The 14,184-nt window shown below is 47.0% G+C and overlaps 2 protein-coding genes across 4 annotated transcripts in view; one reads left to right on the forward strand and one right to left on the reverse strand.

Moving 5' to 3' along the window:
- Positions 1 to 1,985, reverse strand: part of PELP1 (proline, glutamate and leucine rich protein 1) — a 31,863-nt gene extending 29,878 nt beyond the window's left edge. Inside the window, exon 1 of the mRNA XM_072641281.1 lies at positions 1,746 to 1,985. Within this exon, the coding sequence (XP_072497382.1) occupies positions 1,746 to 1,985 (240 nt within the window). The remainder of the gene's footprint in view (positions 1 to 1,745) is intronic.
- ARRB2 (arrestin beta 2) lies at positions 1,919 to 14,184 on the forward strand. Of its 3 annotated transcripts, none has more exons than XM_072641289.1 (15): positions 1,919 to 2,023; positions 7,476 to 7,506; positions 8,099 to 8,159; positions 8,340 to 8,384; positions 8,870 to 9,066; positions 9,786 to 9,845; positions 10,200 to 10,267; positions 10,642 to 10,777; positions 11,199 to 11,283; positions 11,678 to 11,750; positions 12,140 to 12,277; positions 12,925 to 13,008; positions 13,091 to 13,170; positions 13,304 to 13,358; positions 13,698 to 14,184. In XM_072641289.1, exons 1-15 carry the CDS (start codon positions 2,019 to 2,021, stop codon positions 13,771 to 13,773), a joined length of 1,194 nt encoding a protein of 397 aa, XP_072497390.1. In that variant the 5' UTR covers positions 1,919 to 2,018; the 3' UTR covers positions 13,774 to 14,184. The 3 variants fall into 3 exon arrangements, with proteins under 3 accessions (XP_072497390.1, XP_072497391.1, XP_072497389.1); XM_072641290.1 differs by lacking the exon at positions 1,919 to 2,023 and adding an exon at positions 2,073 to 2,159; XM_072641288.1 differs by lacking the exon at positions 1,919 to 2,023 and adding an exon at positions 3,936 to 4,116.

The raw sequence follows: 14,184 nt of genomic DNA on the forward strand, positions 1-14,184 counted from the left end.
ATTGCAAATGGTTCTGGATGCCAGGCAAAGGAGATTGTGCCATAAACATAATGCTGTAACAGGGAGCCATCACAAGTTCTTAAGCAGAGGAGAGAAATGATGAAAATGTAGTAAAAGTGGTGTCTGGTCATGGTATAGTAGGTGATTCAAGGTGGACAGGACATAAGAGAGATGAGGTGTTAATGAATCAGTAAATATGTACTATTTTCTGGACAACACTGAACTAGACAGTATAGAAATACAAAGAAACAAGGCAAAAATTTCTGCCTTCAAGGGAAATAAAATCTTGCCACCAAAAAAAACCACATAAACATGAAGAATACCAATAACAATAAAACTCAGTATATAATCAAGTGACAAATGAATTGTAAAACAAATGTCACAAGAATTGCAAGAGGAAGAGGCCACTGATAGTTGCTGCAGTCAAGTATAAAATAAGGTGAGTCACATACGTAGAATCTGAAGTGGGAGGTGAGGAAAAGAGGGAGCAGAAAACAGCAGTCCAGACTAGGGGAACAACCAAGAGCAAACACTCAGATGTGTGGATGAGCTTCAAATAACCCAATAACAGTGACTAGACTTGAACCACTTAAAAGGTGAAATTGAGAAATATAAGACAAAAGAGAGGTGCCAGGCTAGGAAAAGAAATTCATAAGGCCAATTTGGGCTTTGAGCAATGGAGAATCAGTGAGACCTTATGAGCTCATAAGTGATATATGAGTAACATAATGAATACAATATTAAAAGAAGATATTAGATGGATTCCATACATGTAGAGAAATTCAGGAAAGGATGACAAATTACAAGATTCTTGTATCATTTCAAGCACAGGGTAACATGGACCTATCCCATGACAGTGAGAGCACAAAAAAAAAAATAGTGGTAATACAGAGAAAATAGTGGGAATACAAAGAAAAAAGTAAATACAAAAGCAAAGAGCCTTATAACTTGTCCTATTGCCTTAGTTTCTCCTTCTTCTGATCCACCCAGATTCATCTTCTATAACACAAGACTTGGTGCTAAATGGGATACGCATAACAAAGGAGAAAAGAATCATACTTCCAAAATGATTTTAAAAAGAGCCAAAGAAGCTTCTAAAACATAGAGCTAGGGTAAGTGCCAGTATATATCTCAGAGAGACAGTAACTTTTAGAGGGATTAAGTAAAATAAGTAGCACTGAAAGAGAAAGGGCTACAAACTATCTAGTCCAAGACACTCATTTTATGAAAAAAACTAAGGCTAAGATACAGAAAGTGACTAGACACTATAGGAAGGTAGCAGAATTGTGTCCTGGGCTGTACACCATGTTGCTTAAAAAGGAAGAGATTAATTATGAGTCCCTTGAGTCTGAGATGATACTAGAAGATACTGTTTGAAAATGTGGCCATGGAAGTCTGGAGAGGAATGGTCCCTGGTGAGGATAATCTGAGCATCAGCAGAAAAGAGAGAAAAACCATTCACAACTAGCTTTCCTCCCAGCTTCCTCAGGACTCTGCTAGAGGGTTCACCTCCCCATTCCTTACAAAGAACCTATTATCTAGGCGATCCTCCCTACTTAGCTCTTTTACCTGTGCCTCCTCCCTCCAGAATTCGCCCCTAAGGTCCCACTCGCAAGCTCACTCGGGGGCTGACCCTACCTCCAGCTACCTCAGCCCAGCCCCACTCTCGAAAGCTCACCTGGGAGGGGACCCCCTTCCCACACTTCCCCCCGAACCAGGACCCGCCCACCGGCGCTCGACTTCACCTGGGCCCCGCCCATCATCCCGTGCAGCCTCAGCAGACGCACGAGCCCCGGCACCAGCGGGGCTGTGGGGGGCGAGGGAGGCGCGGCAGGCCCGGCCCGAGGCTGCAGTAACCCGGATACGCTCTCCAACAGCAGCATGCGGAGACGTGACCCAGGACCTGCGGCCGGGAGACCGCCTGCCCCGCCCGGACCCCCAGCCGCAGAAGCTGTGGGGCTCCCGCTCAGCACGGCTGCCGCCATCTTCGCCTGCACTCTTGGCCGCTGCGCGCTGTGATGATGTAAGCACCCTGCGACCGTGCGGCGGGAGAAGTGGGGGGGGATGTGTGTGTGAGGGGCTAAAGGCATGCGTACTGAGGACCAGAGGGGGCTGCCGCCACAGAGAAAGGAAGAGGCTGCGCGTGCGCGTTGAGGCTGGTGAGGGACTGAGCCAGGAGGATGGGACGCGTGATTTAATTAATATTGATGAGTATTTTCTAGGAGGGGAGGCAAGGGGAAACTGTGTGTGTGTGTGTGTGTGTGTGTGTGTGTGTGTGTGTGTGTGTGTGTGTGTGTGTGTGTGTGTGTGTGTGTGTGTGTGTGTGTGTGTGTGTGTGCGCGCGCGCGCGTGTGGTGTCGGGGGGGAAGGTCTCCTTTCTCCCTCAGCATAGGATGTTTTGAATGGGCCCATTCCTTAGCTAAACACCATCAGCATTGTAGCGTTCTAAGCGTGCAGCCTTGGGATCAGGGGGAACCCTAAAATAATTTAGGATCTAAATCATCATTCCTAAAGGAAATCCTTTATGCATACAAAGTTTACTTTTTTACTATCTTTACTCTCCCTAAATCTAGATCAGCTATTAGACAGAACTCCTCAAGGGTATCATGAATTTGCTTGGGTGTATGTTCGTCCATAGAGGTCAATGTACAACCGGAATTCAAAAGAGAAGCTTAGGAATGTATCAGGGAATTCGGGAGTTAAGAATCCTGGAGCAGGTATTGGAAAACAAGGTAGGCAGTGGGGGATACAAAGGATGTAACGTGGAAGAATCATAGACTGTTAGGCATCATAGAATTGCAAGCTATCTTAGAGGTGATAGCTTCCATTTATAGCAGCACTAAGGTTTGCAAAGCGCCTTATTATTTTTTTCCTAATAGCAGCCCCTCAGGTAAATACTGGAGACATTATCTCCATTTGGAAAACAGTACACAGGTTTTAAGAGAGTTTGAGACTTGTCCTTGGTCACAGTGTTAGAGGTTTGGAATCCAGGTCTTCTCTCGCCGAAAATTCAGCATTGTTCCCACCATACTGTGCTGCCTTTCTAGGAATAGAGGTAGTATGGAGTTCATGTATAATTAAGTGCAAGATTGTGATAGTTGCAATTGGTAAAAGGATTTGGGGTAAAAAAACTCAGCCATTTTGTATAATAATTCTGATTCGTATAGTGACTTAAAGTTTACAGAACACTTTCTTTTTATCTTGAATGAAGCAGTGCAAATATTAATTAACTCTGTTTAAAGACAGGACATATGATAGGAAAGGTTAAGGGATTCCCTTAACAGAGAGATAATAAACGAATTGCAAACTGATTCAGATTTCAGAAGTCTTTCTGCTGTCTGAAAGCTGGCTTTCCACCCAATTTTCTATGATTCAATTAATGAATGAAGATGGGGGGGGGGAGTGAGTATGGAAGAGGAAGGTGGGAAGAGATATTGAGCCAAAGGGGGAGTGGGGCAGAGAGACATTATATGGTGGAGTATGGTGAGGGCTGACTAAAATGGGACTGCTAGTCCTCGGGGAAAATACTTGTTTTCAGTGGCTCAAATGCATGAGTGTTGAATAGACACCCTATGTACATCCCTCCTCCTCTGACCCTGGTCCTGCGATCACTCATATTCTGGGAAAGAGGGTTTAGAGAAGGGAAGGAATATCTATTCCGCAAATGGTTGCGTGAGTCTGAACACGAAGAACCAATACACGGGCTTGTCTAGCCGAGGCGGGGATCGGGAACGGGGCGATGTCTCCCTTTCAAATGGGGAACCAAATAGCTGTCTGGAAATGCGGAGAGGCTGGGAGAGGGGAGGGGCAGAGGGGTAGAGAGCTCTCCCTCGCAGTTGCTGAGGAGGCACCAATCAGCGCTTGGCAGGGAGGTGGGCTGCGCTTTACCGTCTAGTCACCTTGGAGAATTGGAGATTCGGCCCGGAGAGGGAGGGGTAGAATCCCCCGGCTGACGCGTCGGACCCGGGTTCTCTGGGATGGGGAGGGGAGAGAGGTGGTGAGGCGCTTGCGCAGTGGTGGCGGGGAGGAGCTGGGCCAAGCAGCGGGCGAGGAAAGCTGTGAGCTACTAGCCGGGAGGACTACTGTGCGCACCATGGGGGAGAAAGCAGGGACCAGGTAAGTGGGATAGGGTCTGCAAAAGGGGTGCACTGCTCAGAGCCAGGGTTTGCAGAACGGGTGGCTGCGGGCTCCCTGGATGGAGAGCATGGGGAGGAAAGCGGGGACCAGGCGCCTGGGGAATGAGGATGAGAGTGGGGGCAGGGGCACTGGAAGGACCGGGCTTGTGGGTCCTTGGGGACGGGAGGTGCACGGGAGCAGCATGCATGGCACACTAAAACGAGTGAGGGCCTGGAGTCTGCATTCCAAAGGGACAAGGTGGGGGGGAGGCAGTAGACGCCTGAGCTGTCTTGTAGCTGAGATGCTGGGACACCGAAAGGAGCAGCAGGTGGCCTGTTACCCCCGGGGATAGAGCATGGAGAAGGAAGCCTGAACCTACTGGGGAGAGACAGCCCCCCTCCCTCCGTCTCGTACCAAACAAACAGGAAGTCGCCTGTACAGTAGTCCCCCGCCCTGGAAGAGTGCCCTCTACCTGCATCCTAGCCTGTGATACCCACATATTTTGTCTTCACCCCCCCAAGGATTGCTAGTGGCAGCAGCTTTATGGAGGAGAAGAGTACATAGGAAGGACTGAAAGCTGATGTTGCTGGCAGCCCACCCTAATGTGCTCCTATGTCTCTGGCTCCCAGCACCAATTGCCTTTAGCATACCCTCTCCCCACATAATTTTAAGTCAGGGCCCCTTACACTGTCTGTACCCCAACTTCTGTTTTTTGGACTCCAGCTGAATCTACTTCCTGTTGTGACCCAATACCCACTCAAGGACCTAGAGTTGTTGGGGGTGGATGTCTCTGTTTCTGGTAGGAAGGATAAAAAAGCCCCCCACTCCCCAATAAAAGCCTTAAAAGAGCTGAGCGTATATCCTAGCAACCTGATCTGTCATATCTCTTGCAAATTGTGGTCAAATCTTTCTCGGTAGAAAATGGGAATATAGGTTTCTGACCCCAAACCTGAATGTTTGGGTTAAGGAGAGGAACAGTTCACAAGGGCAGGCTGTGGGATGTGGGTGGGTTAGAATCCCACAAAATAAAAGGGAAGTGGTTTACTTGAGATTGTCCCCCTTTTCTGTTCTGTGGCATGGTTTTTTGGAGGGGAATGGACTAAGGAGGGGACTGCTGACATGGCACAATTTATCACACATCCCACCACTACCCCTTCTTTGAGCCACAGGAAATGGAGAGAATAGCAGGAAATGGAGGGGGGGGCACCTGCTTCTGCTGGCCCTCCCCTCTGGGCAACTCCCTTGATCTCCCCCAGTCATCTTCAACACTCTCCACAAGCATGAACTCCTCCCTAGATTGGGGCAATTAACCACATTCAACAGCTCAACTGCACAAATGTTTATTAAGCTCTTATGTGCCATAAAATACTATGCTCAGTCTTGATGGATATGAAATCACAAATGAAAAATAAACAGTGCCTGCTCTCAAGGATGGATCGGAATTCTCTCTTGGGCAAGGGCTTTTGCCCCAATAACCAGCATCCAGGTAAATGCCATCCTAGGGCCTCTAAAATGACAGGCTCACAGAATTTAGAGCTGCAAGACTTGAGAGATAATCTAGACTGACTCCCTCCTTTAAAAAAACAAACAAACATAGTAACTTACCCCAAATCCATAAACATTTAAAGTAGCAGACCTAGGATTTAAAGACTAGGCCTTTGACACCAAATAAAATGTCCTTTCCTGCCTCTCCCTTGGTTTAATTTGGAGTAGGGGGCAGGGAGAGGGGCAGGCAAACAAAAAGTAGAGAAGCATAGATCAGCCTTGGGTCTTTTGGGGAACACCAGAACAGGTTACTTTCCATAACAACCAAAAGAAAACAAATGGCTAGCATTTGTCATTGTTCAGCCCATCCATTTGATGTTTTCTTGGCAAACATTTTGGAGTGGTTTGCCATTTTCTTTTCCAGCTCATTTTACAGATGAGGAGACTGAGGCAAACAGCTTTAAGTGACTTGCCCAGGGTCACATAGTAAGTCTCTGAGCCTGGATTTGAACTCAGGTGTTTCTGACTCAAGGCCTGGCCCTCTATTCACTGTGTCACCTAGTTGCCAGGTAGCATATTGAAATGTCATTCTATTTTTCTGTAGAGGCCAGTGTGGGAGAATGGGAGAAGGGTTGCACCTGGTTGGTTCTCATGGTTTTCACTTAATAGTCTAAGGAAATTTGACCCTCTGGGAGTCAAGAAAAGAAATGGAGAAATGGAATTTGGGGAAGCTTGAAGTGGTTATCATTCAACATTGGCCATTTTAGGTTTATCCAAGAAACATTTATGAGAAACAAGAGTGTCTGAGGGGTAAGCAGGGATGTGTCTCATCTAGAGAAGAGGCAGATCCCCTTGGCAGTTGCTATGAAAAATAAATTCTAAATGATGCCATGTTGGAGCCCCAAAGACTTCCTATTCTTGATCCCAGGGTGAAGTCATAGCCTAAAAGACTGCCTTGGAAAATTGTTAGTGGAATAAGACCATACCTAGGTAATTAGTTCACATGGTGAAACCCCCTTGGGCAGTATCATGTAGTATTTCAAATGACAGACTTGGAGTCAGAAAGACCTGGATTTGAATGCAGCTTTCCATACTGACTATACATCTGATTGTGGGCAAAAGTACATCCCCCTCAATTTCAGTTTCCTCATCCTTAAGTTGGGGATACCACCTCCCATGGTACCTATTTCATAGGGTTGTTGTCACAGCAATCTGATTTCAGCAACTGCCATGCTAGACTGTATCAAGGGGAATGTCTGCTCTCCCTCAGGTAGACAATAGGGATGAGGAAAATGGCTGGGCAATAGATTGAAATGCCAGGTGGTCACTATTACAACCCCATATTGGTATCCTTGAGGGTGAGTCAGCCTCTGAAAAGAGAAGAGCAAATGTGGTTTGGATTGGGGGAGGGGAGTGGTTAGACCTAGATAGTGACTTGAAACCAATAGCTATGCTTTTGGTAGAGTCTTCCCTCTCCTGTGAGGGCTGGTGAAGAACAAACGAGGATAGGGTTAAGTAGGGAGAAGGGACAGGGGCCTGTCCTATTGTTCTGATAATTATTTATAGCTGTCATATTAAAGAAAGAACCCTCCCCCCCAACTCCCATTCCTTCTCACTTAGAAAAGGACTCATGGGGTACAACTAAGTTAAAAGGGGACAAGGTGGGTCTGGATGGTTGCCATAGAAATGACCTGCCAAATCCCATTAGCCACTGGTCCGAGGTTGGGGCCCACTTGGGGATCTGAGGTTCTTGGAAAGTTGAGGAGGACAGATGATGAGGTAAGGGTCTGGAATAAGGGGCAATATCCCAGGGTAAGGTAAGGGAGTCCTTTGGCTCTCTGAACATGATTGTATTCTCCCTTTTGTTTTGGTAGGGTCTTCAAGAAGTCAAGTCCTAACTGCAAGGTGAGGCCCCTTTGAGCCACAGCTCAGAGCTTCCTGCTCTTTCCCAATCTCCTTTCAATAGTCTCATCTTCCTACAAAGGTTCCCCAACCCCTCCCCCCAGCTCTCCACTTCCTGTCATATCTAAAAGCTAACTTCCCCTCCCTTCTTGCCACTATGGCAACATGCCTGTATATGTCCTAGGGGAGCTGAAGGTAGGTGTTAGTAGAGGCAGGTGCCTTGGGCTCTGGGTTAAAGGGGGAGAAGGGAAAAGCCTAGGCATGTAGGCTATAATCTGTGTACCCCATTCCAGGATCCCTAGTGGAGAGAGAGGACAGGCCTGGAGGTATTCTGATTGGCTGCCTTGAGGTAGCATGTCCCTAAGGTCTTCTTTCCTGGGAAGGGTCTTTTTTGGAGTCAAGGGTGCTAAGCAGCTGCAGGGGAACAGGGTGGGGACTTGAGGCATCAGTAAGAAATAGGGGTGTGGGGAAGGTTGAAGATGGGAGGGGCTTCCTCCTTGGTACCCAGGTGTGGAAAGAGGATGCTATGAGCTTGAGGCCTTCCATTCTTACTTAATCTTGATACCTTACCTCACCTCCTTTGCCTTCCTGCCAGCTAACAGTGTACTTGGGCAAGAGGGACTTTGTGGATCACCTAGATCGAGTAGATCCTGTGGGTAAGTGGAAGGGCAAAAGCTCTGACTGGCTCTGGACACAGGAAAAAAAGAAAGCTCCTTAGGGTGGGCTTGAGTCTATATGTTACATCCCCTTTGACATCTTTAAGTGTCAAGATAAGGTACAGATTATAGGGAAGGACCAGGCAGGGTCTAAGGTTACACTCTGGGTCTCCTTTACAGATGGAGTGGTGCTAGTGGACCCAGACTACCTGAAGGACCGAAAAGGTGAGGAACCTTAGGGATTGGAGGTTTTAACTAAATGAAGGGCAGGAGTAGAAACTGCAGCTTTGAGCCCACATGTGGCCCTCTAGGTCTTTAAGTGCAGTTCTTTGGCTGAATCCAAACTTCACAGAACAAATCCCCATAATAAAAAGATTTGTTCTGTAAAACTTGGACTCAATCAAAAGACTGAACCCAAGGACCTAGAAGGCCTCATATGGCCTTGAGGCTGCAGGTTTTCTACCCCTGAATGCAGAAGGGAGTGGAAGGAGAGGGAACTCCTTAATAGAATTAGTAATGGAACAGACAGGGCAGGTGTATGGTGTTTTTAGACTGTTTAACAGAATTAAAAAGTGAGCTTGGGAAGACCATGGCAAATGTCAGAAGGTCTTGCTAGCCTTTAAGAGAATCCAAAATGGGCTCTTTAAGGGGAGGGGATGATTTCTTCTGACATCTTTTTCTCCTTCTCCTCCTCCCCACATACCCATTAGTATATGTGACACTGACTTGTGCCTTCCGATATGGTCGTGAGGACCTGGATGTTTTGGGCCTGTCATTCCGAAAGGACCTGTTTGCTGCCACATACCAAGCCTTTCCCCCCGTCCCTGACCCACCCCAACCCACCACTCGCCTTCAGGAACGACTGCTGAGGAAGCTGGGCCAGCATGCTCACCCCTTCTCCTTCACAGTAAGGATTTTTTTCACCTCTAGCCCTTCAACACCTTCTTGCCTATCAGGGTCAACCTGATTCCCTCTCTACAGCAAGTCCTTTAGAACCCCCTCCTCAGGGTGGCATGGGCCTGCCAGTGTGTGTTTGGGAAGACTGGAATACCTCACTGATAGCAGCCTTGGGATCTAGACATAATAGGGATGTCGAAGGCTATCTAGGGATAATAGAACAGGTACCCAAATAGTGTCCAAGCTAATACTTTCTCTGCCAGCTTTCAGAGAGAGAGCTCTTAGCTGGCTTTCCTCCCTACTTAATTACTCCAACTAGAAAGGCAGCTTGATATAGTACATAGAGAGTGGGCTTTGGGCCTTGGAGTTAGGAAGATCTGGATTCAAGTCCTGCCCCTAAAGCATACTGGTTTTCTGATGCCAGACAAGTCACTCTCTGTGTCTCAGGCAACTCCCTGAATATAAAATGCAGAGCAGATGTTGGTCTGCATTAATAGAGTTGGTTTCCTTCCCAGGAATTCCCTACATTCATGAAGTGAAAAGTCCAGTCCAAATTCCCCTATCTAAATGGGGTTCTCCCAGCCCTTCCTCTTAGCATTATCATATTTTTTGTGTGTTGTTTTTTTTCTTCAGAGAAGGGGTTGTAGTGTTAGACAGTTGGGGAAAGATTTTTTTCTTGAGGGAGAAGAGGGTCAGGGCAAACTTACCACCTTCCTCCCACTCTCCCAGATTCCACAGAACCTGCCCTGTTCTGTCACACTGCAACCTGGACCTGAGGACACAGGGAAGGTAATGGGAGCCAGTTGGGGGGAAGGGAAGGTAGAAGGTCACTGACCCCGACCTGAAAGGCAGTGGTAGGAAATGGACCATAAAAGAAAGTAGGAAATGTTTTTTTAAAGGGCATGGAATGGGAAAGAAAAGAGTTATGGCTGTGCACTAATGATTTGTGAGGTATGGATAGGGTGAGGGGGTGGTGGTTGTGGGCAGCAAAGAAGCTAAATTATGATTGGAGGGTCTGGGAGGAAGATGTGGATAAAAGAATGGGAAGAAGAATGGGAAGGGTTAGGAGGCAGGTTGGGGGAGGGCCAGTGGTTGAGGTGCTATGCAGAGAACTGACTCTAGCTTCTGTCTCTTCTCCTTGAGGCCTGTGGGGTAGACTTTGAGATTCGAGCCTTCTGTGCCAAAACACTGGAAGAGAAAATCCACAAGAGGTGAGGGGATCAATACCACCCACCTCCTGTCATTTCCCAGTCACTGTTACTGTTCTTTCTGAGGTGGGAGTCAGCATGGAAATGTCTTGGATCTGTTGAAGGCCTTCCCTCTGTTGATTATTTCCAGTTTATCCTGTATATGGCTTGTCTGCTTGTGGTCTCCCTCTCTAGACTGTGAGCTCCTTGAGAGCAGGGATGGTCATTTACTTTTCTTTGTATCCCCAGCACTTTTAGCATGGTGTCTGGCACATAGTAAGTGTTTCATAAATATTTGTTGACTGACTTACTGGTCACATTGGGGAGAGATGGCATCTTGGAAAATCAGGGGAATGCACTGACTACCAACTACCTATCCCACTGATTTCCTGGCCTAGGAATTCCGTGCGGCTGGTGATTAGGAAGGTACAGTTTGCCCCAGAGACACCAGGTCCCCAGCCCACTGCTGAAACCGCTCGACACTTCCTCATGTCTGACCGATCCCTGCACCTCGAGGCCTCCCTGGACAAAGAGGTAAGGAGGAGAGAGGGGAGTTGCTAATCATAATGAAGGGACTTCATACTCTCAACAGGGAACTTTTGGGGGTAGGGGGATAGATGACAGGATGGAAAAGAAGACAATATTTATAAAACATTTAGTGTAGAGCCTGGTACACAGTAGGCACTATAGGGATGCTAGCTATTATAATTAATATTTCAAGGACAAGGCCTAGATTGAAGGCCTGCCACAAATGGGGCTAGACTAATGGGGAAACATAGTATGATGTATATAGACTGAGAAAATATGGAGATGGTCTTTTTCTATACCTTTGAAGAAGGGAGTTGCCCATCTTTGATAAAACAGATTCATCAAGTATAGTGCAGAACAGTGATTTGTAGAGTTTGACAAGTGATGAGACAAGCTAATAGGTTCCTCTCCCCATCCTCTCTCCTAGCTATATTACCATGGGGAGCCACTTAGCGTTAATGTCCATGTCACCAACAACTCCACCAAGACTGTCAAGAAGATCAAAGTTTCTGGTATGAAGTGAAGAATTAAGGGCTGGGGAGTAGGAATTGAGGGAGGTTGGAATGGGAGGGTGGTGACTATAGAAGAGACATTTGGCGGGAACTCTAATAAAGAATGTGAGAAAGACCCTGACTGGCACAAACTAGGGAATGTTGAGGCTATAAGGGGATTTTGTGGGAGAACTTTAACAAAGGGCAGACGGGGCTGGGGACCCCTATTATGAGGGTGATGGCAAGGAATTTGGGAGGCATGGATAAAGGCCAGATCTGGAATGGAGAGGAGTAGAGGGAGGGTTGTGAGAGTGAGGGATTCCAAGCTGTCTCCCCATCTTTTGGGGGTGCTATGACCCAACTTCCTTTCCTGTTCCTCATTCCCATTCTTTGCCTGGTGTTTTCTCCACCACAGTGAGACAATATGCTGATATCTGCCTCTTCAGTACTGCACAATATAAATGTCCAGTGGCTCTGATAGAACAAGAGTGAGTAATGGGGCCCTCCCTAGTGACACATTTCTTGGGGGAAAAGGAGAGATGGCAAGCACCAAGAAAGAACTCTCCAGGCTGGGTGGGAGAGGGAGGGACTAGTTTATACCTAGAAAGGGGCAAGGAATAATATAATCTTGAGTCATCCATCTGGCCTGTGCTTTGAATACTTTCAATGATGGGGAGCTCACAGTGTAATTGTTCTAATTTCTAGAAAGTTCTTCCTTAGAGCAAATATCTTCTTCCATTGTAACTACCACCCATTAAAGAATGGTGACTAGTGTCAAATAAGTAAATTTTGGTGGCAATTTGGAGCTCTGAGAGGTGGAGTCAAGCTGCGCTCTCCCCAACGTCCCTTACTAAATAACCACTCCTTCTCTTTTCAGTGACCAGGTGTCTCCCAGTTCCACATTCTGTAAGGTGTATAATATAACCCCACTACTCAGTGAAAATAGGGAGAAACGAGGACTTGCCTTGGACGGGAAGCTCAAACATGAAGACACCAATCTGGCCTCCAGTACTATGCAAGTGGGCAGGGGGATTCCTGTTTGTGTTAAGCCTGTTATATATTCTTAGCTAGTTCATATCTTGTTTCCCCCCCTCCTTATTTTCCACCTCTTTCTCATTTTTCTTGCCTTCAGCCTGCTTGGTAACAGAGCTGAGGCTACATTTCCTATTAGCCTCTTGGTAGAAGCTGCTGTAATTCAGTGAAAAGTTTTTTAGAGTGAGAATTTGGACACCTGAGTTCTAATCCAAGCTTTGTCAATTTGGGGAAGTAATTTCATAAGGCAGAATTTATGGTTGGAAGGGACCTTAGAAATTTCAGCCCCTAGGAAGCAAAGCCATGTGCCCAAGGTTGTAGATGAGTAAATCGCAGAACCTTAACTGACCCACTCCTGCTGACTCCGTGTTTTCTTGGCCTTGGTGCTCTGCCCTGTCACACTAGATGGTTGAACTAGCTGGAAGATCCTTCTAGCGCCAGGTATTATGTGCGGTTAACTCAGGCCCCCAAATCCACCGGAAGCTTTCCTTGTAGTCTGCATTAGGCACTCCTGAGGCTTCTGGGAGAGTTAGAGATCTGAGGTGGGATAGGGCAGAGGCCAGTCCACCAGGCTGGTGCTTATCCATACTGTAGTTCTTAACCCTAGACTGAACATCTTTCCCCTTGCAGAGTGAAGGAAGGTGCGAACAAGGAGGTACTAGGCATCCTTGTGTCCTATAGAGTCAAAGTTAAGCTGGTTGTGTCTCGGGGAGGGTGAGTACTGCTTCTATTTTATTTCTTCTTTCTAGTGTCTATATCTACCTGTCTTTTCCCCTCATAGTGTTTCTTTCTCTAGGGATGTTTCAGTGGAGCTCCCCTTTGTCCTAATGCACCCTAAGCCTCATGACCACTCCACCCACTCGAAACCTCAATCAGGTGAGACTCCTCCACCCGCTCAAACCATTTCCAGGAGTCTGTTAAAGGAATGTAATAGGAAAGGGCTATAAAGAGGAATTTATTCTCCTCTAGACCCACCAACTAACTGTTTATCCCCTTCTTTTCCATTTAGCTGCCCCTGAGATAAATGACCCAGTGGACACCAATCTCATCGAATTTGAGACCAAGTAAGGAAGACCTCTGCCTTTACCCCTCCTCCCCCTACCTCCATGGAAAAGGAAGAGGACTCCTTTTTGCTTTAAGTCTACTTTCCTCTACCCTGCTACAGCATCAATGCCCTGCCCTCTCTAATAATGGGTGGGGGTAAAGGGAGAAGAAGATTCGGAGGGATGAGGCCTCAACAATACCTGGCTTAGTGAAGAGGCTGCCCTACAGCTCAACCCTGTCACTGCTAAATCTCCGTGTCATCTGTAGCACCGGCACTCTTGCTTCTTTCTCTTTTGGTTGGGATGGTGGGGGAATCTGGAGCCTCTCTATCTCATGCCCTGCCTCGCTTCCTTTCCCAGCTATGGCACAGATGATGACATTGTGTTTGAGGACTTCGCCAGGCTTCGGCTCAAAGGGATGAAGGATGAAGATTAAGATAACCAATTCTGCTAGGGAGGGAGAGTGGAAGAGGAGAAATGAGATGTTGGGGGGAATAAGAGCAAGCCCATGCTTCCTATTCTAATAGGGTTCTGTATGTCCCCCAAGGCATAAAAACACTGTACACAATTTTTGATTGAAGTTGGGCATTCATTTTAAGCTATAGTGGCCCCCTATAGCAGCAGGCTGTGTTTGTATATCTATATTTGGGGTGGTTGTTTTTTGGGGGGAGTGAGGAATAATTGAGAAAAGAGAGATCCCTCGCCTTCCACACATATACCTGTCACTGCCTCTATAGAACCCCTTTGTAATACCCCTTTATTTGTAGGGGGAGGAAAGTGGTCCCCTGGGAGGCAGGGGAGTTGCTATGGATCTAAGCAAAAAGGAGAATAATTTTTTAAAGCTGAA

Source organism: Notamacropus eugenii, chromosome 2, assembly GCF_028372415.1.
Source record: "Notamacropus eugenii isolate mMacEug1 chromosome 2, mMacEug1.pri_v2, whole genome shotgun sequence".
Lineage (NCBI taxonomy): Eukaryota > Metazoa > Chordata > Mammalia > Diprotodontia > Macropodidae > Notamacropus > Notamacropus eugenii.

Coding starts and splice junctions, on each gene's coding strand:
- ARRB2 (XM_072641288.1), top strand. CDS start 4,094: ATGGGGGAGAAAGCAGGGACCAG. Junction 7,507..8,098: donor AGTCAAGTCCTAACTGCAAG/GTGAGGCCCCTT, acceptor CCTTCCTGCCAG/CTAACAGTGTACTTGGGCAA. Junction 13,171..13,303: donor CCACTCGAAACCTCAATCAG/GTGAGACTCCTC, acceptor TTTTCCATTTAG/CTGCCCCTGAGATAAATGAC.